The sequence below is a fragment of the Hyaena hyaena genome, unplaced genomic scaffold (assembly GCF_003009895.1).
Source record: "Hyaena hyaena isolate Hyena2069 unplaced genomic scaffold, ASM300989v1 scaffold_1040, whole genome shotgun sequence".
In the NCBI taxonomy this organism is placed as follows: domain Eukaryota; kingdom Metazoa; phylum Chordata; class Mammalia; order Carnivora; family Hyaenidae; genus Hyaena; species Hyaena hyaena.
The window spans coordinates 329291-355459 of record NW_024081670.1 but is presented as its reverse complement, the minus strand read 5'-3'; the positions used below and the strand labels follow the sequence as shown (position 1 = coordinate 355459).

General features: G+C 40.3%; 1 protein-coding gene and 1 pseudogene across 2 annotated transcripts in view; both read left to right on the top strand.

The window, feature by feature from the left end:
• Positions 1-764: 764 nt before the first annotated feature.
• LOC120223769 lies at positions 765-1113 on the top strand (annotated as a pseudogene).
• A 1312-nt stretch (positions 1114-2425) lies between these two features.
• CRYBG3 (crystallin beta-gamma domain containing 3) overlaps positions 2426-26169 on the top strand; it is a 112503-nt gene continuing 88759 nt past the window's right edge. Inside the window, exons 1-2 of one of the 2 annotated variants that reach the window (XM_039221993.1) lie at positions 2426-2667; positions 21286-21352. In XM_039221993.1, coding sequence (XP_039077924.1) covers positions 2519-2667; positions 21286-21352 — 216 coding nt within the window. In that variant the 5' untranslated portion in view covers positions 2426-2518. The remainder of the gene's footprint in view (positions 2668-21285; positions 21353-26169) is intronic. The other variant, XM_039221995.1, reaches the window with a different exon arrangement.

Here is a 26169-nt window from a genome sequence, read left to right as displayed (position 1 = left end):
TGGGCCTTCTAAGCTGGAGGGAATGATTTGCTTCATATTCTCTTTGTTCTTATGTTATCTCGGTTTTCTGGTAAGTTGGCATTTCATGGAGATTCTCCCCTAAAATAATAAGGCTAGAATTGGGAACTTGGCCTATGTATTATTCCAGCTTTTTCCTATTTTCTCAGACTCACAGAGAAGGAGGAAATATTTCCAATGAAAAAGCATTGGTCAATCTTGAATCCAGCTGAAGGAAAGTGGGCTGATTTAACTTTGGTGGGTTAAATCAAAGCTAGAACAAATTAGAGTGAGTGCCTTGGGCTCTGCTGCACTTAGGAAGGGCTAGAGTCCTTCCAGGAGGCAGCTGTGGGAAGGCAGGGACACTCAACAGCCACCAGCTGATGCAGAAATGACTGGGTCTTATAGATGTCCAACTTACTGAAAACAACCTTCTCTTCTCCAGCACCCCTAAACCAGAGGAGGGATGACCCTCAAGATACCTTCTTTCCCCTCTCCCAAGCCAAAACTGCCTTGGACGTTTCAGTTACTTGTATATAATTTTTACACAAGTAAATGTCTAATTCTCTGTAAATATCTCTCTAAATATTTCTATACTGTCTCAGGAGCAATTTAGTCTAAAAACAAGCAAACAAAATATAAATACCTGCAGTGAATGGGTCTCAGTGTTTTCTGTGCTACCCACTAGGATATAAAAAAACTAAGAAAATCGGCCATCTTTGAACCCGTGGAGGCCTGCTGGGAACAGGACTCCTGAAACGACAAATATGTCTGGAAGGTTGTGGTCCAAAGCCATTTTTGCTGGCTATAAATGGGGTCTCAGGAACCAGAGGGAGCACACAGCTCTTCTTAAAATTGAAGGTGTTTATGCCCGAGATGAAACTGAGTTCTATCTAGGCAAGAGATGTGCTTATGTGTACAAAGCAAAGAACAACACAGTGACTCCTGGTGGCAAACCGAATAAAACCAGAGTAATCTGAGGAAAAGTAACTCGTGCTCATGGAAACAGTGGCATGGTTCGTGCAAAATTCCGAAGCAACCTTCCTGCTAAAGCCATTGGCCACAGAATCCGTGTGATGCTGTACCCCTCAAGGATTTAAACTAACTGAAAAGTAAATAAATAAAGGTGTAGATTTGTTCTCTTGTAAAAAAAAAAAAAACTAAGAAAATCTATCTACTGTGTTAGTGTAAGTCAGACAAAACAACAAATACTACATGATACCCCACTTATATGATGAATCTAAAATAGCCAAATTCGTATAAGTACAGGGAATGGCGGTCCCTGAGTCCGCAAGGAGGAGGAACAGAGCTCTTAAAGAGTACAAAGATTCAGTTATGATAAATGAGTATTTCCTAGAGTTCTACTCTACAGCATTGAGCCTATAGTTAACAATACTATATTGTACACTTAAAAATTTACTAAAAAGTTTTTGTTTTGTGTTGTATGTGTGTTAAGTGTTATCAAATAGTAAGAAAGCAGGTTTATGGCATAGATTGTTATGATGGTTTCATGAGTGTATGTTTATCTCCAAACTCATCAAGATGTATACATTATGTAGGGCTTTCTATACGTAAAACGTTAAAAAAAAACGCTAAGAAATTTTATACTACTATATTTAGACTGTTTTTGTTTTTAAGCAATCTTAAAAGACTGGTTTCCAGATTTCGGTGAAGTCTGTGTAACGACTACAGAGTATGTTTCAACAACACTTAGAAATTTAAATCACTTTTTTATCAGTCGTGTTTGCAAGATGCTTCTCAGAGTAGTATGTAATATGGAGTGTGAGAAATTTAAAGCACATCTGGGTTAGGAAAAATTACTCCCCACATAAGGTAGCTGAACAAGAAAAGAGTTGACAGACCTACACAGACACCTATGCCCCACTTTCACTTCTGGGACGCTGTGGGGTAATCTCTTCTGCAGCCCTGTAGAAAGTATTTTTGGAGTAGCTGTTTGTTATCTAAAAGCCCAAGTCCCCCTGATACCGCACTTTACAAGGTATGTTCACAAACTTTAGTTCATCAACTTTTAAAACTCTGAGTACAGTTTTCGTTCACTGCCTGGGGACAGAAAATAAATCATAATACAGAGTAAAAACCGAGAGCAAAGCGAAATGGGCTACAGCCTGAACTCTTTTGGGCGCGAAACCCGGAGCCCAGCGTCCCCGGCTGCGCGTTCACCCCACCCAGGGTGCCCTGCTCCCGCTCCCCACTGGGACCCGGCGTGACCCGCAGACTCCCGCCCGGCCCGGGCCCGGGGCGGTGCCACGGCTTCAGGCTCCTCCCAGGGGGCGGGCCAGTCGGGGGCGGGAGGAGGAGCCGGCGTGCGGCGCTAGCAACAGCCGCGCGGCGAGCGCGTTGCGCCCGCGCCGCTCCCGCCCGGGATGGACTGAGCCGAGCTGGTTGCCCGCGCCCAGTCTGTCCTGCCGTCGCCGGGTCCCGCCACGCCGGGCTCCCGGCGCAGGACACCGCCAAGTCCGTTCCCTGCGGACGGCCCCGGACCGGCAGCCGCGCCGGGGAGATGTCTGGAGGACGGAGGAGGGGCGGCGCCCCCTGGCACTCCTTCTCCCGGTTCTTCGCTCCCCGAAGCCCTTCCCGGGACAAGGAAGAGGACGAGGAGGAAAGGCCGGGGACGAGCCAGCCGCCCGCTCCAGGCCCCAGCGCCGCCAGGTGGGAGCCGCGGGGGACGTCGGGGGGCCCTGCGCGAACCCGCCAGACGCGGGCTCCTGGCCCGACTGCCCGCCTGCAGCCAGCCAGCAGCTCTGGGGCCAGGCTCTGCTCCGCTCGCCACTTTCTGTTCTCCTTTCTCCATTGCTGGAGTTTCCTCCTCCTCGCCGGGTCCTCGGGCCGCCTCACTCCCGTTTCCAGGGTTGGTTAAATCCGGGTGAAGTCCGTGGCCCGCGGCGCAGCGCGTTCGCCCTCGGCTCGGCCCGCGCGGCGCCCTTCCTTTCCACCCCCCGAACGCGTTCCCGTTCCGCACCGGCGTCTGCTATCCGAGTTCTGTGGCAAAAGCGAGTCCCCCGGCGTCCTGCCGGCAGGAATGGGAAACGGCTGTGAGCGAGCCGAGCCACCCGCCGGGGCAGAGCGGGCGCCCTCCGAAACCACTCTCGGGGGAAAGGTGAAGCGCTGGAGCGCCACCTTCTCAGATGGTGTTTTGCCATCCTGTTTAAATTCCCTCACAATGATTTAAAAAAAAAAAAATTGTGATACTGAGTTCCCAAGACGTCGTCAAAGTACAAAAACCTCGCTAGTTTTATTTCGCATTTTGCCTGGACATTTAAATGATGCCGCCCTTTCTCCGGTCTCTTTGGGAACATCTGCCTCAAGTTCCCCAACAGATTCCAGAAACCGGGACTCCGCTGTCTTGGTTTCAGCAAGGATAACGTGCCCCTTCTCTGCAGTCTTTCCTCCTTCCTCCACCTGCTGCAAAATCGCATGTATTTTTTAGACGGCTCTCTAAAATGCCCGTTCCTGAGCCTTCTGCTCGGAGGGAGGAAGTGGGGTCAAATGAAATCCATCTCGCTGTTTTAGGCTTTTGATGACAAGGCAAACATATAGTCTCTTTCCCAAACTGCACCGGAAGAGTGTAGTCCCTTTTGATTGGAAGGACGTTCTCTAAGAAAGCTATGTTTACTTCAGATTTTAAAGACTTCGTGGAGGACTTCAGAGGAGTGTGGATAGGAAGCAGAATTGTGTAACTGAATTGGTTTCGGTAGTATTCACGTCTTGTGGTTTGGCTCTAGTCGCTTACGTGTTCCTCAGTTTCCCTACTTTTGAAACATTTCCATTATAAACGTCTGTTAATGCCACATCTTTCCAAGAAAGCTCCTGTAATTGGTAAATTTTCCTGGGAAGCTTCAGCTATCGTTGCCCTGGTAAGGGAGAATTTAAAATTCAGAGTTACACAGTAGTTAAAAATAGTTTTGAAGTCTGAGGGGGCTCAACCAGAGTGGCAGATCTGGTGTGGGCAGACTGCCTGAGGTGCCTGCCATCTCGGCTACGACGCTAATAATGTTGGATAATACGAAGCTGTGTTTAAAAGAAATCCCAAGTAGTCTTAGCAGAAGTTGGAAACTTGAGTCAGTATTAGAAAGGAATAGGCTGGCCAATTTCAGGTTCATAACAGAATTGTGCTGAAGCTCCGCCTGCCTTCCTGCCCTGTTTTGGCTTTTTAGGCACTTCTCAGATCTAATTTCCTCTCTTTGGATCTAACCACTCTAGCAACTGGCCTCTTGTCTGCTTAGCACTTCTCCATTCTCATTATCTCCAGATAGGCACAGACTGGCCTTTTGACACTGAGGATTTTAATTGCACTTATATGAATGAACACTAACTTTGTCTTCATCTTTTTAGAACTTGCCAGATATTAAAGGAATAGCAGATAATCCTTTCTGTGGGTGTTTTACGTTTTAAATGAGCTTAAATCTTTCTTTTCAAGAATATAAACACCCACACAAAGCCTTCATTGAAAGTTTAATAAAACAAATGGAAACTCTTAGTAGTACCCAGTGTCCTAGTAACACAACACCCTGGTGTTTACAAGTTTGGAAACAGATTTGCAGTTTGTCACTGTGCTCTTATTTCAAAATGAAAGGGTATTTTGGATCTTAAAAGCAGCAAAAAAATTGTAGTTTTAATGGGAGCCCAGTTTACCTTTTATACGGATGATTTTAGGTGGAGAGGAATCCCAGCCGCAGACATGTTAAGTGCTTCGTGTGGAAGGGATGTAAAGATGACTGGAAAAAGGCTCCTGTCTCTCAAGGAACTGTAAGAAGCTGAAAAAGCCACTTGTCAACAATAATACTAGTACTTAACATGTATCTAGCATTTAACAATTTATAAAAGTACTTAAAAAGTATTACACTTGAGGTCGGACAAACCTTTGTGATCAGTGTCCTCATTTTATTGTAAAAAGTAGAGCTAAGGAAACTTGCCCCAAGTCCATAACTACTTTTCATTCAGTGAACAAGTATGAAATCCAGTGCTGTGCCTGCCACTCTGAGGCCCCTTAACAATCATTAAGGGTTAATATCTACGTTCTGATTTTTCAATGTACTTGAAATGCATTCTCTCAAACTTGAAACTTCTGTTGTATAGTCAGTCTCCTTTTCTGTCCTACCAGTGATGCTTAGATGAATTTTATTTATATAACTTAGGCATGTACATATATAAAATGGGACATAAGTTCCTTAAGAACAGAATGAAAATAAAACATAAAACCAATAAGAGTCCATTTTAAGCATTATCCTGAAAATGCTTTCTTGGCTACTCACAAAATGCACATGGTACCGACTGGGACAAACACAGGGTCCTTGGGGGCTGCCATGACTCTTCGACTCTGTACTATGCCATGATTCAGGTTTTCTAATATTTCCTTGTTTGAACCATAGGAAAACCTTTGCTTTTATGGCACGCTCTAAATTACTGGGTTTCATTTGGTGTGAACACATCATTTATTTATTGAGTTTGCTGCTGTTTTGTTCTCATTAACCTTAGGCAATTAAAGAAGGTCTGCTAATGTCAGCACTGTTATATATGCATATTCAGGTGTGGACACTTGAATTGCTTGTTAGTACTCTTCTTGGGTGATTGACCAGACACAGGAGGTGCTTATATTTACATTATACAGATAGGAAAATGTAATTGAAATTTCATAGGAAACTTGAAAACTCTAAGCTCTGTGTCTCCCAGTTATTTCCAACCACTGCTATAATATTTAACCCACTTTATGAGCACATAAGAAAAGGGCTTCTTAGAAGTGAGAAGGGGGCGAGAGCGCCTGAGTGGCTCAGTCGGTTAAATGGCCAACTTAGGCTCAGGTTATGATCTCGCAGTTCATGAGTTCAATCTCTGTGTTGGGCTCTGTGCTGACAGCTCAGAGCCTGGAGCCTGCTTCAGATTCTGTCTCCCTCTCCCGCTGCCCTTCCCCCGCTTGCGCTCTGTTTCTGTCTTTCAAAAAATGAATACATTTAAAAAAGAAGTGATAGAGGATACCAGGGAGGGCTTAACGTTTGAGGGGGTTTTACCTGGTTCTTGGAGACATTAGTAGTGTTTTAAGAAGAGAATTTAGCCAGTAAGATAAAAATAGGGGACAGGTATTCTAGGTTGAGCCAAGGCCTATAGGAAATTATGATCTGTTGGGGACTATATACATTAGTGGGATAGAATGAAAGAGGCGGCAAGAATTGGAGGTAGGTCAGTCACACAGGTCTCTAGACCGATTTGGGCTCTTGATTTAAAGTTTAGACTACTTATGTGAAAGCCTGTTAAACAGATATTGTGAGAGTGTGAAATTTGGAGGATACCTGCTTATTAATGTTCTCCATTTTAAGGAAATGATTGCTCACTTTCTTTGCCATATAACTCATGATGGACCTTTGTAAAAGCGCTGTGTGACATTTTAACTCAGGAGGGAGGTGATAGTAAGGTGAGTAAGCTTTTATCAAGGCCGACTGCACATATTGCTGGGTTGGGTCCTTTTACTTGTGGCATCTCTTATAAACTTCACCCTCAACCTTGAAGGCCGGTTTACTAATCACTATTCTGACAGTTGAGGAAACTGAGGGAGGAGAGTTCTTAGTAGTGAACATTGGTGGCATCTTGGGTGAAACGATTCTTTGTTGAACTGGACTCTGCTGTCCTTTGCAGGACATTTGGCATCCATGACCCCACCCATTAATTGCCACTGGCATCCTCAAATCATTGGGACAATCCAAACATCTCCACCCAGTGGATGGGAGGAGGTAGAGTGATACTACTCCTAGTGAAGAATGATTTAGCCCAAATCACGGGGGAAATAAGTGTCAGGGTTGAGATTTGAACCTAAGTTACTCTGACTCTAAAAGCTGTGGGTTTTTTTTTTCTTTCTACACCATCTTGCCCACTACCCTTCTAAACTATGCTCATTCAAAAGATATTTGAATATGTAAGTCAATTAGAATTTTTCATACTTTGTTCCAGAATGAGTGGCAGTGTGTCCCATTTCAGATAGATTCTTTTTGGCTGTTCCTTTCAGTGTTCCAGTATATTGTTACTGATAGAAAGAAGGTAAGACAGAATCACTAGACCCAAGGACAGGGGCTGTGTCTTACTCATCTTGGTGTCCCATTTACCTAGCTCAGGTGAGGAGTGAATCACTATTTCTTGATGGAACATTAAAGCACTTATTAGTGGTTTTCAGCTAGTACACTGTTCTCCCAGCTCTGAAGTGGGCATTTAGAGACATGGGGGAATCTTGAAAGGTTTTTACACAGTGTTTGGTCTCTATTTAAAGTTTAGAGACTTATTGCAATGCTTGTCAGCATGGCTGAGGGTGTTAAATGGGTGGAGCCAGGATGCTAATAACTTGTTGTACAGGAGATATTCTCATAAAAAACGAAAATGTCAGTAGTGCCCTTGATGCATGAGAGCTGTTGGCCATCAAGGTAAAGAACCAGTGTTGACACAGCATCACGTATGTGAGAAAAGAGAGCTTTGTTCTCTGAATTTTCATGGTGATTATATTTTCACTGATTTGAAAGCGCTATAGAAAATAATTGGTAACTCGTTTAGTTGAATAAAGAGATACCTGTGTGGTCTTTGAAGGACCACATCAGTAGTTCATACTCATTGTAATAAAGATGACTGGAAAATTCCAGAAGTCCTAAGTGGTATTTTCTTTTTCTTTTCTTTTTTTTATTTATTTCTGAGAGAGAGACAGAGAGACAGTGTGAGCAGGGAAGTTGTCAGAGAGAGAGAGAGAGAGGGAGATACAGAATCCAGAACAGGCTTTAGGCTCTGAGCTGGCTGTCAGCACAGAGCCCGACGCAGGGCCGGAACCCATGCACAGTGAGATCATGACCTGAGCCGAAGTCGGATGCTCAACTGACTGAGCCACCCAGGTGCCACCTCAGCGGTATTTTCTAAGGATGTTAAACTCCCAGGTTGACTGAAAGCAAAGAAGGTATTTTTGGCAGTAGAATAGAAATATAGACTGTTTTAGGGTGTTGAAAGTGTATTATCTTCCGAGTGAAATTTCTCTCTTTGGGATTCTGTTTCTTGGTGAGGGCATTCCTTGTACACTCAGTTGTATACTCTAAATGTTAGTGTTGCAAGTACTTTACATTGTCCAGCAATAAATTTATGTCATCAGAACTTCTAACTGTATTGAAACAATGATAACATTATAGTTTTTTCTTTTCATGTCAGGAGAATGTATAAAGAGATAAAAACAAGTTTTGCAAAGAGGAAAATAATAGTCCCTTCAAGATAAAATATTTTCTTTCCCAACCAGGATACTGATGAAATAGGATACTGCAACCTAGATATGCCAGAAATGCTGATATAATTGTGGTAGCAAGAAAACATAGGTTGGTGTAAATTAAAATTCAGGAAAATAATCTGGGCTATCTAGAAAAGAGAAGATCAGCATGAAATAAAAGTTTAAAACATTATTTATTTGGAGTCTGTTCCTTCCATAAATTTGAATGGCTGCTTTGTGTGAGATATGGTATTAAGCACTGGGGATAAAGATGAGTGAATGATTAAAACTACCCTCAAAGAGTTTATAAATTAACAGAGGAGATAAAGAGATAAACGGACATCTCTGTTCTCAGATGAGCTGATTATAAGCCAAAAATGTTTTTGGTGTACGTATATGTGACTTGTTTGGTTCAGAACACACTTGCTCTTTCATGACTGTCAGATATTTTATGAGAGCTTTGAGTTTTCAAAATATCTTGCCACTTTATTAACTTTTCTGAGCATAGTTTGATTAGCATCCTTTGCCAAACAATATTGGGAGATGTGACAGTACCTGTACCAGCAGAATGAGTGGAAAGTGCTTTTCCCTGTTGCTCTTCCTAGACTCCACAGGTTTGGTAAGTTCCAGGTGGAGAGAAAAGCACATCCTGTTGGGCATTAACATTTCCTGTGAGTGGAGATCCTTACTTAGTTTTGATAGGGAAACAAGTTGAAGTTTTGCTGCCAGAAATAACTCATTCTTTTTTTTTTTTTTAAGTTTAATTATTTGAGAGAGAGCGCAAGCGAGTAGGGGAGGGGCAGAGAGAGATGGAGAGAGAGAATCCCAGTCCCAATCCCACACTGTCAGTGCAGAGCCTGATGCAGGGCTCAATCTCATGTAGAATATGACCTGAGTGAGCTGAAATCTAGAGTCAGATGCTTAACCAACTTGAGCCACCCAGGAGTCCCAGAAATAACTCATTCTTGATGTTTAGGTGGCAGTTGTGAATGGCCAATGGTACAACTCCATCAGGACTATCCCTCAGTGTGGCTTCCCTGGGGGTATTTAATTGCAGGTATCCCAAAGCAGTGAAACAACTGTTTGTTTAGGCAAGTGGTTTTTTTGCCTGACAGATTAGTGATGACAAAATTAAACTACCCTTTATTAAGGCCCTAATCAGACCCAAGGCCTGTGCTTGGGGCTTTAAATATATACATTCATTTAATCCTTAGCAACCTTTGAGAGAGGTATTTTTGCTATGTCTTACAGATCTATAATTTAAGGCTTGGAGAGGTCCAGTAGTTAATCAGAAGTCTCATAGCATCTGTGGTGGAGTCAGAGTCAAATTCTCTTTCTGAATTCAGAGCCTGCCGCATTATGTGATTGCTGCCCCTGCTTAACTTAGGAAGACCCATAAAAGAAAGCTGGCCTTAGAAAATGGTTTTGAATGGAAATAAAAGACAATGGCATGCAGCTGGACATCTGCCCAGATGGCTTGGGTCAGGCTCTGTACAATAAAGAGTTATGGTCCTGACAGTTGAGAAAGGAAAAACAAATATATATATTTATACAAATTATAAATACATATGTAAACACTTGAAGAGGGTCCATCTCCTTCAAAAGACATAGAAACCGAACGTATAGCAAGATACCATATTCTACTTAAATGATAAGTAAAAGGAATTAGATGTGGGGAAACTGGAAGTAGTGACTGGTGCGAGGTTAAACTGGTACTCAGTGTTGGAAGGTTCTCTCAGTATTACAGATTCACACACTGACTCAGCACTTCCCTGTAGGAATTCCCTCAGACGTGCAGTTTGCAAACAGACCCAATGTTGCCTTTGCAAGGTTAGCCGTTGCAATGTTGCTTTCATAGCAAAAGAAAAAAACAGAATTATGTACCATCAGGTGGACCGAGGGATAAAAAAAAAATTGTGGTACAACCATGTAATAGAATATTACACAGCTGCCAAAAAGAATGACAACATGTTTTATGTACTGATAAGGGAATATCTCCAAGGTTTTGAGGGAAAAAAAAACAAGCTGGAGATCATTGTGTGTAGTATGTTCTTATTCCTGTATAAACAATGGGTATGTGTGAAACAAGTCTGTTACTGGTGTTAACTAGGGAAGATGGAAGATTGACTCAGGAAATGAGGAACAGACATTTTATCTTTTTATACATAAAAAAGTTATGTGAATTACCTATTTCAGGGGAGGTAGGATTAGTTTAAGACCTGGTGGATATCTGGGTATAAAAGAGGGAAAAAAAAATCAAGAAAATTTAGGATCCTGACTTTGTAGAGATTTTCCAAAAAATGCATGAACGACATTAACTTATTCATATGAGAAAAAATTACAGTTAAGGCTATAAATAAATAGAAGTAATATTTATAATACAGAGAAATTTGATATTTTGAGGTTTTTATGAGTGACAGTTTTTATATATTATGAATCAATCATGTGAAACTGGGTGGAGTTAAGAGAGCCTCAAAAATACCAACTCATTTTTGTGAGATCAACTGTCATATACTTAGAGTAACAGCATGACCCTCACATGTCATTCACACTTTGAGTCTTTTTTTTTTTTAATGTTGTATTTATTTCTAGGAGAGAGAGAGACAGCGTGAGCAGGGGAGGGTCAGAGAGAGAGAGGGAGTCACAGACTGAAACAGGCTCCAGGCTCTGAGCTGGCAGTCAGCACAGAGCCCGACATGGGGCTCGAACCCACGAACTGCGAGATCATGACCTAAGCGAAAGTCGGACTCTTAACCGACTAAGCCACCCAGGCGCCCCACACTTTGAGTCTTTTGTTAAAAATTGAGGCAGGCCCTCATCTCTAAAGTCTCTTCCAGATTTAGCATATGAGCCAAAACACCACAGAAAAAGAAGTGTGTACAAAATGAGTATGTTTGTATATCAGGAAGACTTTTGTTTTACTGGAAAAGTCACACGTGAAAACTTGTTTTCACCAGTGTTTGCCAAGAATTCGTTTAGTACCCCTCGAACCAGGCACTGTGCTAGGCTCTGGGAATCCAGCACTGAACATGATACAGTACAACATGGTCTTTGGCTCAGAACACACATCCAGTTTTGTGGGGAGGGCAGACATAGCAAAAATCTCTCATCTCTCAAAATAAGTGCCAGGGGCGGGGTATGGGTGTGTGGCTCTGCTGGGTGGTTCAGGTGATTAAGTGTTGGACTTCAGCTCTGGTCATGATCTCATGGTTATGACTTCTAGCTCCATATTGGTGAGTTCAGATCCTCTGACCCCTTCTCTTTCTGCCCAACCCCTGCTCACCCTGTCTCTGTCTCTCTCAAAAATAAACTTTAAAGAAAAAAAGTTTCTTTTAAAAAAAAATGAGTACCAAGATGCCACTCAGGGGCTGTAGGAGTATTTAATAAGTATAGGCCCATTCTTGACACACTTTTTAGAGGAAATTTTTAATCTTGTTTAAGCTGTTATTTTTGGTATTTTTGTGCATGTGTCTGAACAATGCCTTACTGTTGATTCTTGATTTATAAACTTTAGATAACATATTGACTTCTGGTTATGGTAGATGAGAACTTAGCTATTTTATACCTCTTCCTACTTCCTTTTACTATTCCAGCCAATATAATTGTTGATTTTGGAATTAAGTCAAAAGCCAGTCTTTAGATTTTTATGAAATGCAATTTTGATTTCATAATACAACATACTAGCTTTTATAGCTTCCTTATGACAAATAAGCATTACCAGAAATGATGTAAAAATGGCATTTGAGCACCCTCACAAATAGTAGTTTCATGTAATTTCTAAAGATGTGTGTTAGAAGTTTGTGCTTTATTCTTTTTACTAAAATTTACACAAAACATGGATACTACCTTAGTGACAGATCATATATATTTTTTAAATAATTGTCATGCTTCTTATGACAAGGAATGAAATACTCTGAATATTCCATTCTATTAAGTGGAGACAGGTTAGGTGAGATGTAAGTTCTCAGACTTTTTGTCTTGATTGTCAGATCACCAAGGAGTGTACCCTAGCTGGAGGGGTGGCATTGTGCTCTATTAGACAAAGCTGGAAATGTGTCTTGTAATAATTTTGATTATTTCATTGTTTTAGGAAGGCAAATAAGGTCTCCTATATATCATGGTACAGATAAGTTATCATTATGTAATGTTTGTAGTATTAACATTTTTTTTGTTTATTCTGAATTCATACTTTCATTTGATCACTTTTTACAGTCACTATAATACTTTGTATTTTTTGTCTTTTTAATAGTAATATATACATCTGTAAAACAGGTATGAAATTATAAGAAAATCGAAAAGAGAAAACAATTCATAACCCTAACCAAAAAGAGACACATACTATCCTTTCAGATGGTTTCCTGTGTGCATTTCCACATATGTATGTTTTTATAAAAAGTGGAAATTATCTTAAGGATTTTGAAATTTATTTTCTTCCACTCAACCATAATGCTTTAACATTTTCTACAGTAGTATATATATTTATGTAAATTATAAAAATAATTTTAAATTTAGTCCTTTAAGAAATCTGAGTGTTGTCATCACTTTTAAGAATTCAGTTTGAAATTCTAAATGTGCCTCTCTGCTTGTGTGGGGTTTGCATTGTAATGGGAGAAGATAGAAAATTAACCAATTCTCTCATATATAATGCACAGGGTGAGGGAATGAGATATGTTGGAGGTAGTGGGTCTGGAGTTGAGGTGTAGCTAGGATGGTCATGAAAGTCCTCTCTCTTCGGTAACATTTAAGCAAAGGACCTCAGTGCTACTTGGGGGTGGGGTACAAATCTGGGCAAAGAACTTTCCCAGCAGAGGGAGCAGCCAGTTCCATGGGTCTGGAGGTAGTATCATGTTGGTACAGGTATTAGAACGAGCAGAAACAACAGAATGGAAGGGAGAGCAGCTGTCAATGACCTAGGAAAGGGGATCAGGGCCAGAGGAGATAGGTCAAGATAGGGAATTGAGATGATGTTTACTTTTGGAAAGTATCATTTGGGCATAGGTTTATATGTCTGTGTGTTTATATATTCTCACAGAGGTTGTTGGTTTACTGATGTCTGGAAGAATTTGCAGTGAGAAAGAATTTGAGCTGGAGGTTGGAGGTGAGGTCAGGCTCTGGCAAGGCAGTCTCGCCTCGCCTTGAGCACTCCAGTGCCCCTTCCTTAGGACAGTTTGATGAACACTGCATGAATAGATGCCTTATTTAGAGGGCAGCTAGAACCTGTTTAGAGTTCATGTCGCAGCAAAAGATGGAGGATGTTGATTCATGTGAGGTACATCACAAATGTTCAGAATCTGAAGGATATGAGGTTGAGGACTTGGGGATAGTAGAGCAGTTACTGATGTCAATTTAGACAGCTCAGGCACACATCAAACATACTGATGTTCTCTGTAGCCTGTGATTGAACTACAGTCAAGGGTCTTGTTTCAGGGGCATGAGCAGGGAGACAGTAAGTAAATCAGCTTCCAGGTAGATACATAAACTGTAGGAAAAGGCTGACATGATGGGGAAGAGACCGTCAGAACAGTATAAGATGGCAAGTGACAGGGCTTCATAAACATGGCTATTACCTTTCCTCCCTTCTCCCAGGTTTTCTCCAAAGAGTTCTGAAATTCAAATGCCAGATGTTTGAACTAAAATACCTGCTGTTTGACTGCCTTAAAATGGCAGCTTTTAGTTACCTTTTAATTTGAAGCCCAGAAATAGTGCCATAACCACCTGTTTTATATTCTGTTAATGGTCATTAAAAAAAATACAAGTACTACTCTACTGCTGACAGTCAGTGTTTATGAATGGACGGTTTTCCAGATGGTTGTTTGTAGATTTTCCATGTGGAACTCTGTCTTTATCCCCACAGAAGGCAGGTTGGAAATGTTGGATGTGGCCCTAGTCCAGGGCACACAAGTTGGTTTAATACGTAATTGCCTGTGGTATAATATTGAAAAAAGAGAACTCCATGCTTCTGGTGTGAAGCTGTGTTTGTAAGAAAAAACTTCCAAGGTAGTGTAGATGCCCCCAGGGCAGCAGCAGACCCTTTTGAGAGTTTCTGGGAATAAAAGCCTATACTGTAGTTAAGGACCCAAGTGAGGGCAGAGAGGGTGGAGCCCAGGGGAATACAGGACAGGCCCCTAGGTGGCTTCAGTAGATTTGAAATCAGGACCATAGAAGTTTCTGCCTCTTTGTTATAATGACCTGGTATTAATTTTGACACTGAGTTGGTTTCTTGGTCAGAGTCTCTCTCTTCCTTCAGCACAGAAACTTCAGGGTTAGCCTACCTGTTTCTTTTTCCATTCTCGCTGCCAGTGGAGGATCATATGGGATTTTAGATCTGGCAGAGAGCTGGTCTCTTTCATTTTATGTATTTTGAAAGATCCGGTACAGAAAGGTACATTTTGACTGCAGGGCCTTCTGTCCCTAAAAAATTGCTGTCCCTGAAACAGACATCTGTCCATTTTGAGTTTTTGCACAGGATTTTGCTTCTTTTTTTTTTTTAAATGTTTTATTTATTTCTAGGAGAGAGAGACAGACAGACAGACAGCGTGAGCAGGGGAGGGTCAGAGAGAGAGGGAGCCACAGACTGAAACAGGCTCCAGGCTCTGAGCTGGCAGTCAGCACAGAGCCCGACGTGGGGCCCGAACCCACGAACCGCGAGATCATGACCTAAGCGAAAGTCGGACGCTTAACCGACTAAGCCACCCAGGCGCCCCACAGCATTTTGCTTCTAATGACCAGAGGAAAAGGGTATGGATAGTAAAAGACCCCTTCTTGTTCCGTACTGTTTTTTCATTTCGTTCTCTAAGGTAACGTCACACCCGGAAGACCAACTATGATTTGATCACATTTCAAAGGAAGGCCAGATTCTGGCCACTTCTGGAGTTTCGTCACAGGATGTGTGTCAAGTGGGCCCCCAGGTGAGAGGAATAATGTGCCAGGCAGGGAGGACTCATGGCGCTGTGGCGGAGAGGGCTGTGCTGTTCAGTGGATCAGGAGAGTTTTATATTAGTGGGGAAGGAGAAAACAATAGAGATTTGCCTTGACTCTCCTTCCCTGTCCTCAGCCCTGCTGGTTCCTCTACTGCAGACCATACTTCCATACAGTGGAAATGAAAATCAGAAGATAGTTTCAGGCAGCATCAGGCTGAGTGGGATGGAAAGAAAGGACAGAAGGGGAGGGGGAAAAAAAAAAATCCTTCATTTCCCTAGGGATGGTGGAAAGTCCCTGTGGACAGTGGATCCAGGTTGGGGGAGGGGGCTGTTTAGATGAAGAGGGCGTTCCCAAATTGGGGACTACATTTTATTAAGTGGCTTTGTGTTTAGGGATATGCTGAGAATTACTGCCAGCGATGTCTTCAGCACCAAACGTTACCTCCTTTCTGAAAATGGTTAGAAACCATAGACTGTTGCATCTGTAGAGATGTGGGCAAACCTCCAAAAGACGGTTGTGGAAGCTGTATTCAGTTCTTTGACATTTCCAGGTTTTTCTGAAACAGCCACAAGAATGATGTGTGAGAGAAAAGGCAGAGTAAGAGGCAATATACGGCAGCTGTGCTCTAGCAGGGGGAGGGGTGAAGAGCCTTACTCTCCCTCACTGTGCCTCCACCCAGTCCTCTGAGTCTCTGTGCTGTCCCTGCACGGCTATCCCTTGACCATCTGGGAAGTTGCATTCCTACCACATGAGGAGCTGAGCCTGGAAGAGGCCCAGCAGCATCCCCAATTCTTGTCTGTGATATACTGAAAAGAAGGGTATATTTTCTTTTCTTCCTTTTTTTAATTTTTTTAAAGTTTACCTATTTTGAGAGAGAGCATGCTTGCAGAGGTGGGGGAGGGGCAGAGAGGAGGAGAGACAATCTCACATAGGCTCTGTGACATCACTGCAGAGCCCATTGCAGGGCTGGAACTCACGAACCATGAGATCCTGACCTGAGCCGAGATCAAGAGTGGACACTTAACTGACTGAGCCACCTGGCGCCCCACAAAGGGCCTATTTTCCTGTTGATCCTTACTCTGCACTTGGGATGCTCAGAACACTCATTTGGGCAATAGCTCTTGGCTGGGGCCAGGAGCTCTGCAGGGCATGGCTTTTGGAAAATGGGTGATGTTTTACATGACTTGAGTTTTCTAAATAATTGATACATACCCTTTAACTATCAACACTGAACATATTTAAATAACACTAAATGGAGGTCCCACAGACTGGATCATTCTCTTCCCTTATACAGCTCTCATTTGTTGGCTTCTGCGGAAGAATTGTTTACCAAGAGTGTGGTCAGACAGCCACCTGCTTGAGAACAGTCCTGGGTAGGGGCGCCCGGGTGGCTTAGTCGGTTAAGCGTCCGACTTTCACTCAGGTCATGATCTCGCGGTTCGTGGGTTCGAGCCCCGCGTCGGGCTCTGTGCTGACTGCCAGCTCAGAGTCTGGAGCCTGTTTCTGAGTCTGTGACTCCCTCTCTCTCTGACCCTCCCCTGCTCACGCAGTCTCTCTCTCTCTCTGCTAGAAATAAATAAACATTAAAAAAAAAAAAAAAAAAGAACAGTCCTGGGTAGGGGGAATTGGTTATTGAAAATGTGGTCTACTGGGTCCCACTCCTGCTGGAATGCTTGACAATTAGAGCCATAAATTTGCTTTATAATAAGATTGCCCAGCTGATCGTGGTGCATCTAGGTAGAGATTCTGAAGGAGTGAGGACAAAGGTTTCGTCTGGTGTGTTCACTGCTTAACCCCTAACACTGAGAACAGTGTCTGGCACTTCAAAGGGATTTGAAAGGGAGGGAGCAGTACTTATCTGGTGAGTGAGTGAGTTGTTGTGCCAGTCTTCTGCTTATTTGCAATGGGTTAGAGAATCTTTAATTAAAAAAATGCGAGTATAAGATAAATATTAAGTGACAGGATAGAGACTTTCCTCTGTGTAAATTATTTGAACTCTAGAATATGCTTTATTTTTTTTCTTGGCCCAGAGTTTTGTTTTAATTTGTGTCTGGAAAATAGATGGCTAATGATTGCATGTTGGAGTCCTGGTTTTCAGGTATGGTCTAAATTAGATTGCTTCAAAAATGAGAAGCTTCTGTGTTACTTAGACCTTGATATTTATTACCTGGGCTGTTTTGAAAGATTAATTTCCAGAGTTCCCTTAGCTAATAAGTAAGATGAGGCTACTTAGAAATGCAAGGTGGTCTTATTTGTGCCTCCGTGTGATTATGATTCCTGCCCCTCACCCCCAGCCATGAGCAAAATGTGTGCTTTCTAAAAATACTGCTTTTGAAATATTCCAGGGTCCCAAAGGGGGTTAAATTGTGAGAGAACAATAGAAACGGATTGTCGTCTTTCATAAGGTTTGAGATCGTCTGAATTTGAACATGTTTCTCTTTCCCTTATATATTTAGGAGTCTGAGAATACTATTCCAAGCCTTTTGAGTCTTTTGTGTTCATTTTTTTTAACTAAGCCAACCTGTAAGTCAATATTTTCAGTATTTTCATCTATTCTGTTTTGTGTGTGTGTTTCGCCTTTAAATCATCTCAGAATAATCTTATTTCTGTTGAGTAATTTTCTTCTAACCGCCCCACTCTCTTCTTTATACCTTTTTGAGAAAGGTGTATATTCTTTTAGGAGACTTACACACTACTTCATTAAGAAAAAAAAGTTTTATTACATTTTTCCCATTTTTTTTTGATAAAGCAGGAACAAATGAAGAACCTGTTTGGTATCATTTTTTAAAAATTCATTTAACAAATAATATTTGAATGCTAGACACAATGCTAGGCTCTGGGATATAGACATGAATGATACAGTTTCTGAAAATAATGAGTTAAAATTCTAATTAGATAGACATTATAGTATACAGCAGAAATGTATGTGTGGTATCACTAGGTTCAGTGAGAACTCAAAAAAACAAAGATTAAGCTCAGCCTAAATTGTAAAGGAATAAGAGCTGGGCAGGGTGTCAAGGATGTTGCAGACAGAGAAGAAAGTGGTTTTCTGGCATATTCTGAGAATGTGAAGTGGCTCTGTGATGGGTGTATCTGGGACCACGTAACTTTCTGTATCCTAAGAACCCTTCATTTTATGCATCAACTCATAGACTGATGAATCTGAAGGAATTTTTAAACTGGAAAGTGTGATGATCAGATTGATAATCATTTTGACAGAATAAGGGATTGAAACAGCAATCCTGAAGAGGGCTGAGATCAGTTAAGAAGGACTCTTCGTTGGTAAACTAGAAAAGAGGTGGGGAAAGCTTTAACTGAAACACTGATTTTTATAGCTAAACCAGAATTCTTTTTTTTTAATTTGTTTTTAATGGTTTATTTATTTCTGACAGAGAGAGAGAGGCAGTGTGAGCAGAGGAAGGTCAGAGAGAGAGGGAGACGCAGAATAGGAAACAGGCTCCAGGCTCTGAGCTGGCTGTCAGCACAGAGCCCAACGTGTGGCTCGAACCCACGAACCGTGAGATCATGACCTGAGCCGACGTCGGACGCTTAACTGACTGAGCCACCAAGGTGCCCCTAGCTAAACCAGAATTCTAAAATGTGTTGTTTACTTTAGAACTCAACAATTTTGAAATTTTGGTTTAGCAGTAAGATTCATGAGACTTAAACATAGGACATAAGTTTTAGAAATTTTCTGAAGGTATTTTTTTTCCAGCTTTTAATTATTCATTTGTTTACTCAATACAAAATATTTATATGCTGACCTACAACTATATTTTTCTGGCATTTTGTGTGTGTCTATAGAGTATGTAATTATAACTACTTGAAAATATTGATTTCTGTGTTGCTCTCATGAACCTGGAGCTACATTTTCTACAGACCTTTTGTACTAGAAAAGAAACTTTTACTATTTTCATTTACAATCTCACTAACGCAGTAAGTTTACAGAGAGTGCTGTAAACACTCTAGAATTTCAATTTTTTTAATGTTTATTTATTTTTTGAGAGAGAGAGACAGTGTGTGAGAGGGGGAGGAACAGAGAGAGAGGGAGACACAGAATCTGAAGCAGGCTCCAGGCTCTGAGCTATCAGCACAGAGCCCGATGCAGGGCTTGAACTCAAGACCCTGAGATCATGACCTGAACCAAAGTCGGATGCTTAACCAACTGAGCCACCCAGGCGCCCCTAGTATTTCAGTTTTTTGTAAGCTTTATTCATTTTTGAGAGACAGAGACAGAGCATCAGTGTGGGAGGGGCAGAGAGAGAAGGAGACACAGAATCCAAAGCAGGCTCCAGGCTCTGAACTGTCAGCACAAAGCCTGACACAGGCCTGGAACCCACAAACCCTCTCTCTCCCTCTCTCTCTCTCTCTCTCTCTCTATCGCTCCGTCAAATTAAAAAAAAAATTGTTAACTACCTGTGACAAATAAAGCTAAAATAGAAAATAAATAGAAAATGGAAATAAGAACCCTACCACTTTTAAAGTAGCAATGTTTGAGACATTTTGTGTGTGTTTGTGTGTGTATATGTTTTTGGTTACAATTCTGAATTCTACAGTATTTTCTATTTCTGTCCTTTTTCATATGGAATTTTCATGTGTTAAGCACATATTTATCTCCTTTACATAGTTGCTTTTCCTGTTGACATTTCAAAGGCTTATGAGTATGACTATTTCTTATTGGTTTGAATATTTCATTGAGATTCATTGAATATTTCATTTGAGATTCAATGAAATTTAAATCTGTTGTATTTTCCCATGTTCATGATCTTTCTACCTTTCTGTCTTTTTATCATTACTATTTGTTCCCTGGATAGTCTACATAATTGTCCTGGACATTACAGATAGAAAACCTAACTAGCCTGAATCATGTCTTCTCTTTCTTCTGTGTCTAATCTGAGCTATTGAGACCACCTCCTTTTCATCCCTTCACCATGAGGCCCTATGTTTTCCCTAACCTTTATCATCCCTCCTGCCTTATGTTTGTCCCTTGCCTAAAGGCTTCCCAGTGATAGTAGGACAAAGATCAAGTTCTGAAACGTGTCAGACAAGTTCTTCATAGTCTGGCAGCCACTACCTCTGCTATCATTCTCCTCTCTCGCAAGTTTATCTTTGCCTGACACAAGTTGTTGTGCTTCAGTCTTATATTACAAACAAACAAACAAAACATAGTCCCCTGAAAATGCTATATTCTCTATTACCCCTCCTTTGTGCTTCCTCTGCGGGCACTTAGACAGAATTGCTCTGCTTTGCTTCCTCTGTGCTTCATAGTATTTTGTTCTTTGAGCAGTTGTAGCTTTTACCAAACTGTATTTTTAGTTTGTTTGTATATCAGTCTCCCCTACAAGACTGAGTTTTGTAATGACCTTGACTTACTTGTTCTTAAATCCTCAAGGCCAAGCACAATCTCTGGCGCACTGCAGACAGTCAGGTTAATCCTTAGTGGGGAGCTGTTCAATTTGTCTAGCATTATGAAAGTATGAAAATAAGATCATGTATAAAACAGAAATATAAAAATTTATATCTGAAATGTATATGCGCCTAATAAGGAAGCATAGTTCATTATGACATAAGGCATCTGTGAAGGTATTCTAGACCAGACAATTGGGAGGTGACTTTCTGGAAAATCTGGTTTTTAAGGTGCCATCTGGGACACATTTAGGGCTAGATAAGCCTGCATCTATTTTTGAGTATTCCCAAAGTTCACTAGGTGATCCTATATGTTTATAAAGACTTGCTGAGTAGAAATATATTGTATTCCATATAGCACTGGTATAGGCATTAAAAAATATCTATCAGGCTGTGGAGAATCTTAATATAGATAAAATTGTATAGTGTTAATCATTTCCAAGATAGTTGTACACTGTTCTTTGTTCAGGTGCATCATTACTGTGATACTGATTATCAACATAAGAAACTGTAGTGCATGATAGATTCATAAGAATTTCTGAGGCCCAGATGAGTATATTTCAATGTGTTTTCAAGTTTCAAATCAACATATTCTTTTACATCTTGTATATGAGTCCTTTGAGCATTGCATATGAAGGACTTTTCAATTTTTACTTTAAACACAAACTGTATTTTGGTAATTCTCTTTTAATTTCAAAGAAACTGTGGCTTTTATTTTTCAGTGTTGAAAATGAGCCCATGAGCACAAGTCAGAAAAAGGAAAATGCACTTTCATCAGAAGCAGTAAAGGTATAGTTTCAAATTAATATTATTTTATATTAAGCAAATATTTTTCTTAGTTTCTGCTCCTTTTAGATTCTGCATCTCATTTGACATTTCAGAAAGAGCACTGTATTATTGATGTATAAATCCAGCCCAGCTCTGTTGGATATAGTACGTGGGGCAGGGTAGGAGGAGAGGGCCCTGAGATAGTGGAGTGTGGTGGTGTGCTCATCCCAGCTCTGCCACTGGCCTTCTTTGGGGCCTTTAGCTAAAGCATTTAATGTTTCTGAGCCTTAGTTTTTAAATCTATGAATTGGGGATCACCTAACCACCATAGTTTCTTTTCCCTAGGACATTCTTCGATTTACATTGCATTTTCCCAAATGCTGCTGACATCTAATAGTGCTTTTGGTAGGCAGACATTAACAACATGTTCTTGCATGTTTGTATTATATGATGGATATTTTTGGTCAGCTCACATATGAACTGGCTTTTGTTGTTTATACAGGACAAACCTGAAAAGTGTTTAAGTTACTGATAAGTGTGGTTAAAAATCCTTGAGAATCACTAAACCTTGTGACTTTTTTTTTTTTTTTAAACTCATAAGTGATTTACTAGGAATTGGATGTTTGTGGTGTTGGGTAATATGATGACAGATATGTGATCAAGTTTTCATAGCTGTCTCACAGTCATGGAGTCTGTTCTCAGTTACTTTCTTCTTACATAATTTGTGATGGTCTGTAAAGGAGAATGCTTGTGCTTCCCATGCATTCTAGAGTAAGGTTGGACAATGGGAGGACCATAAAGTCCTCTGAATTCTTCATTATTGATAGGGAGACTTTTTTTTTAATTAATTAATTTATTTTGAGAGAGGGAGAGAGTGAGAATGAGAATGGGAGCAAGGGAGAGAGAGAGAGAGAGAGAGAGAGAGAGAGAGAGGATGAGAGGAAGTCTCCGCACTGTCAGTGCAGAGCCTGACACAGAGCTTGAACTCAGAAACTCTGAGATCATGAGCTGAGCCAAAATCAAGAGTTGGCCAGTTAACCAACTAAGCCACACAGGTGCCCCCTGGTAGGGGGACTTTTAAACATTATATAATTCCAAAGGCATTAGATATGGTCGAGATAAAGCTGCTTTCACTCTATCCCGTCATAGTCAATAATATAAAAATTTTTTAGTACATTTTAAAAAATTTTATGTTAGAAAGAATGCACAAGCAGGGGAGATATTCTTTTTTTTTTTAATTTTTAAAAATTAAAAAAAATATTTTTGAGAGAGACAGAGTGTGAGTGGGGGAGGGGCAAAGAGAGAAGGAGACACAGAATCTGAAGGAGGCACCTGTCTCTAAGCTGTCAGCACAGAGAGAGAGAGAGGAAGAGGGGGAGATACTCTTAAGCAGGTTCCAGGCTCATTATGGAAACAAAGTGGGGTTGATCCCATGACCCTGGGCTCATGACCTGAGCCGAAATCAAGAGCTGGATACTCAACCAAGTGAGCTACTCAGGCATCCCTAAATATATTTTTGAAAGAAAATACCAGGATCTGATTTTTTTTAACTTTATTGAAAGAACAAAAGAAAGAAAGAAAAAAAGAAAGAAAAAAATCAGGATTATTTTGCTTTCTTTATCTTTTTTCATTCCTTTGTGAGTTTGGCTATTAGGTCCTACTTTCAGGTTTTGTAACATTTCTACCTAGTCCTTTCCTACCTACTCAACCAGTTGTTAGCCAGCCTGCTGGTAGACCGTTGATTGGGCTTTGTAGCTTTCTTCTTCTTCAGTTTTTGCATGTCTTGAGTTGCCTTCAAGATTTTTACTTCTAATGATATACATGCAGCCTTGCTCTTGTGTTGTTTTATAGGAAATATTTTCTTTTGAGATCTCAGACTTAGAGCTTTCTTTGGCTGCTAACTCTTGTCATTTCATCTTCTAATCCCTCATTGCTTTTGTACCTGTTCGTTAACCTTCACCAAACATTCTTGCTCTGTCTTCCCTTGTCTTGGTCTCTATTTGTTTCCCCATGTAGCCTGTAACTGATACTATACTATTTCAGTTATGATCTCACTAAAAAAATCAAAAACCAAAAAAAAAAAAAAAACCTCTTCACTCTTCAAACTTGGCCTTTCCTATAGCCCTTCTTTCTACTTGTAGACAAAGTCATACCTTTGTAGATATGGTAAATATATACGTGGAGCAAATATAGCAGCTGGGCTTCTGTTATTACAGTCTTTATGTCTATCCTTAATATCTTGGTTTGATTGCCCGAGATAATTTCAGTTAGGATCTGGGTTCCCAAGTAAATATGGCCCACAGTCCCAAGGTTGTTTCCCCTATGGTTTGAGGCTAACTGGATTACTTACACACAGGTAGTCCACTGAGCTCACAACAGAAAGGGTACCACGACACTGTCATTGGGGTGGTCTATTCATTTTGGTCCTTGTAATTGTTTCTTTACCTTCCAGAAACTGTTAGTAAGATTTCTTCAACCTATCCACACAGATTCAATGGCTTAGATACTTCTTTCTGCCTTGCATCAAAAATATGTATTTTGATAATACCAATCCTCAACACCATTCCTTTGGGGGAAAAATGCATTAGCAATAATATTTATGATGTTATTTTAAATAGTCTCAATTTAAGTATTTTCAGAAATAAGTGGAATAAAACATGCATATTTGTTTTCTTTCTAATGAGTCGTTTTCTGAAACCTAGCACTCCACTATAATGTGACATTTGTTACCATGCTCCCATCTTCTTAATCTGAATTTTATGATAATGACTTCTTTGATGAGGAAACATATGCAGCATTTCTCCTTTTGAGTCTGAAATGTAACATTTATGAATAATGGATGTTTTTATCTGTTTCTTTTTGTATTTGATTTTGAGATGCCAAATCAAGATGTTGAAGATTCTTTAGTTGTAAGTTTAAGCTACAAGAATTAATTGTATTTTTCAAACAACTAAAGACCATAGAATCTTGATATTATCTTTGGACATCATTATGTTCTTAGTTATCACTTATACGCCATACAAGTTTTGCTGTAAAAACAAGTTTTTCTTGTTTTATTTTTTGGCTCTCAGATCTCTGTTTGACATGCCTCTTGAACTTGAGTGTCTGTATTCTAGACATTTCTGTATGGATGCCCTTTGATACCTCAAATTCAGCCTCCCCAAAAGTTGGGCCATCTTCAGAGATGTTCTCTCTCTCTATATACTTGATTGGCAGGTGGAGGTGATGGGAAGTAGGGAGGATCCTTTAACTGCTTGGGAAAGGGGAAGAACCCTGGGCACAGGCGTCCCATCTGAAGATTTTCAGCCAAACGCTTTACTTTTTATCCTGTGTCTCACGCTGTCCTGAGTGGTACCTAGTATCTTTAAAACCTGAGCTTTTTCAGGTTGTCCGTGGAGTAGATTATTTCCTTCATGATCAGAGTTCCCCCTTGGAGACAGTTGGGTAGAAGCTTTCTGGCGTCAGTTACTCTGCCTCCATCTGCCTTTGCCTTCTAAACATTTTTTGAAATCTCTTATCTGTTGATAACTATTCTCTTCCTCTCTTTGTATTTATAACTTAAACAGTTCCTTTACTATCATTTTATAATGTTTTATATAAGAGAAGCAATTAGTATATGTGCTTCATCAACAGTGTTAATTAGAATTTTTATCTTTTTATAGTTGAAGAAAGTGAATCTCAGATTGTCACTTAACAAAACCTACAGTGATAGTGTGAAGAGACAAGAGAAATCAGATACAGTTCTGTATAATGCTTCATATTTGTGAACTTAATTTTTAAGGTATATTCATAAACTAAATTTACCAAAAAGAAATCTAATTAAAAAATCAGATTGTATTTTCAGAAATGAGTCATGAGCTAAATAAAATTAACTAAATCTAGACCATAGTTTATAGATACTCCAACCCTGTCCTAAATAAATTGATGATTATTAGGCTTGTTCTCAATAGTGTGACATCTGCTTTATATAAAATTTAACTTTTGTCCCATTTTAGTGCGGCTGCTTATAAGTAATCATAAAACTTTGGTGAAGTTTCTAGAGTGGTTTTAAACAGGTGGTGGTTTATACATGCCTATGATGTTCCTATGAATAATCAAGGAGTATCAGTCTAGTGTATATTACTATGATTTATGATTCATAACACTTATTTTTAATCCTGTGAATAAATCATTTAACAGCAAAGACCCATACTTTTTTTTTTTTAGTGTTTGTTTCTTTAATTTTAGACAGAAAGAACACAAGCTGTGAAGGGGCAGAGAGAGGTAGAGAAAGAACCCCAAGCAGTCTCTGCCTCTGCACTGTCAGTGCAAAGCCCACCAATGGGGCTAGAACCCATGAACCATGAGATCATAACCTGAGCTGAAATCAAGAGTTGGCCACTTAACCAAATGAGCCACCCAGGCCCCTCCCACACTTTTTCTTTTAACTATTGTCACTGTTAACCAGTAGGTAAATATGGGAATATTGTAGCTCAAGGATATCTTATTGAAGAGAAATAGTCACTAACTGTTCTTTATACTACTCTTATATTGAGTGTACAATGCTGTTCAGTAAGATGGACATATTAAATTTATACATCCATTCATATTTTGATATGTGTAACTGTTCCTTCTTTATTGGTCTTTTCAACTTTTTCTTGGCCAAAAGTGAAATGATAGCCCAATTTGAATGCATTAAATGTTTTCTTGGTTAGGCTAGGGGAAACCTGGGTTACTGAACTAATTTTGTAAATAAATTATGCCCTTAATAAATGCTTGCTATCATTTTTTTCTCAGCAATACAGGTAATAGCAGTAAGACATCAATTTAATATAGATATTTTCACATCTTTCAAATAC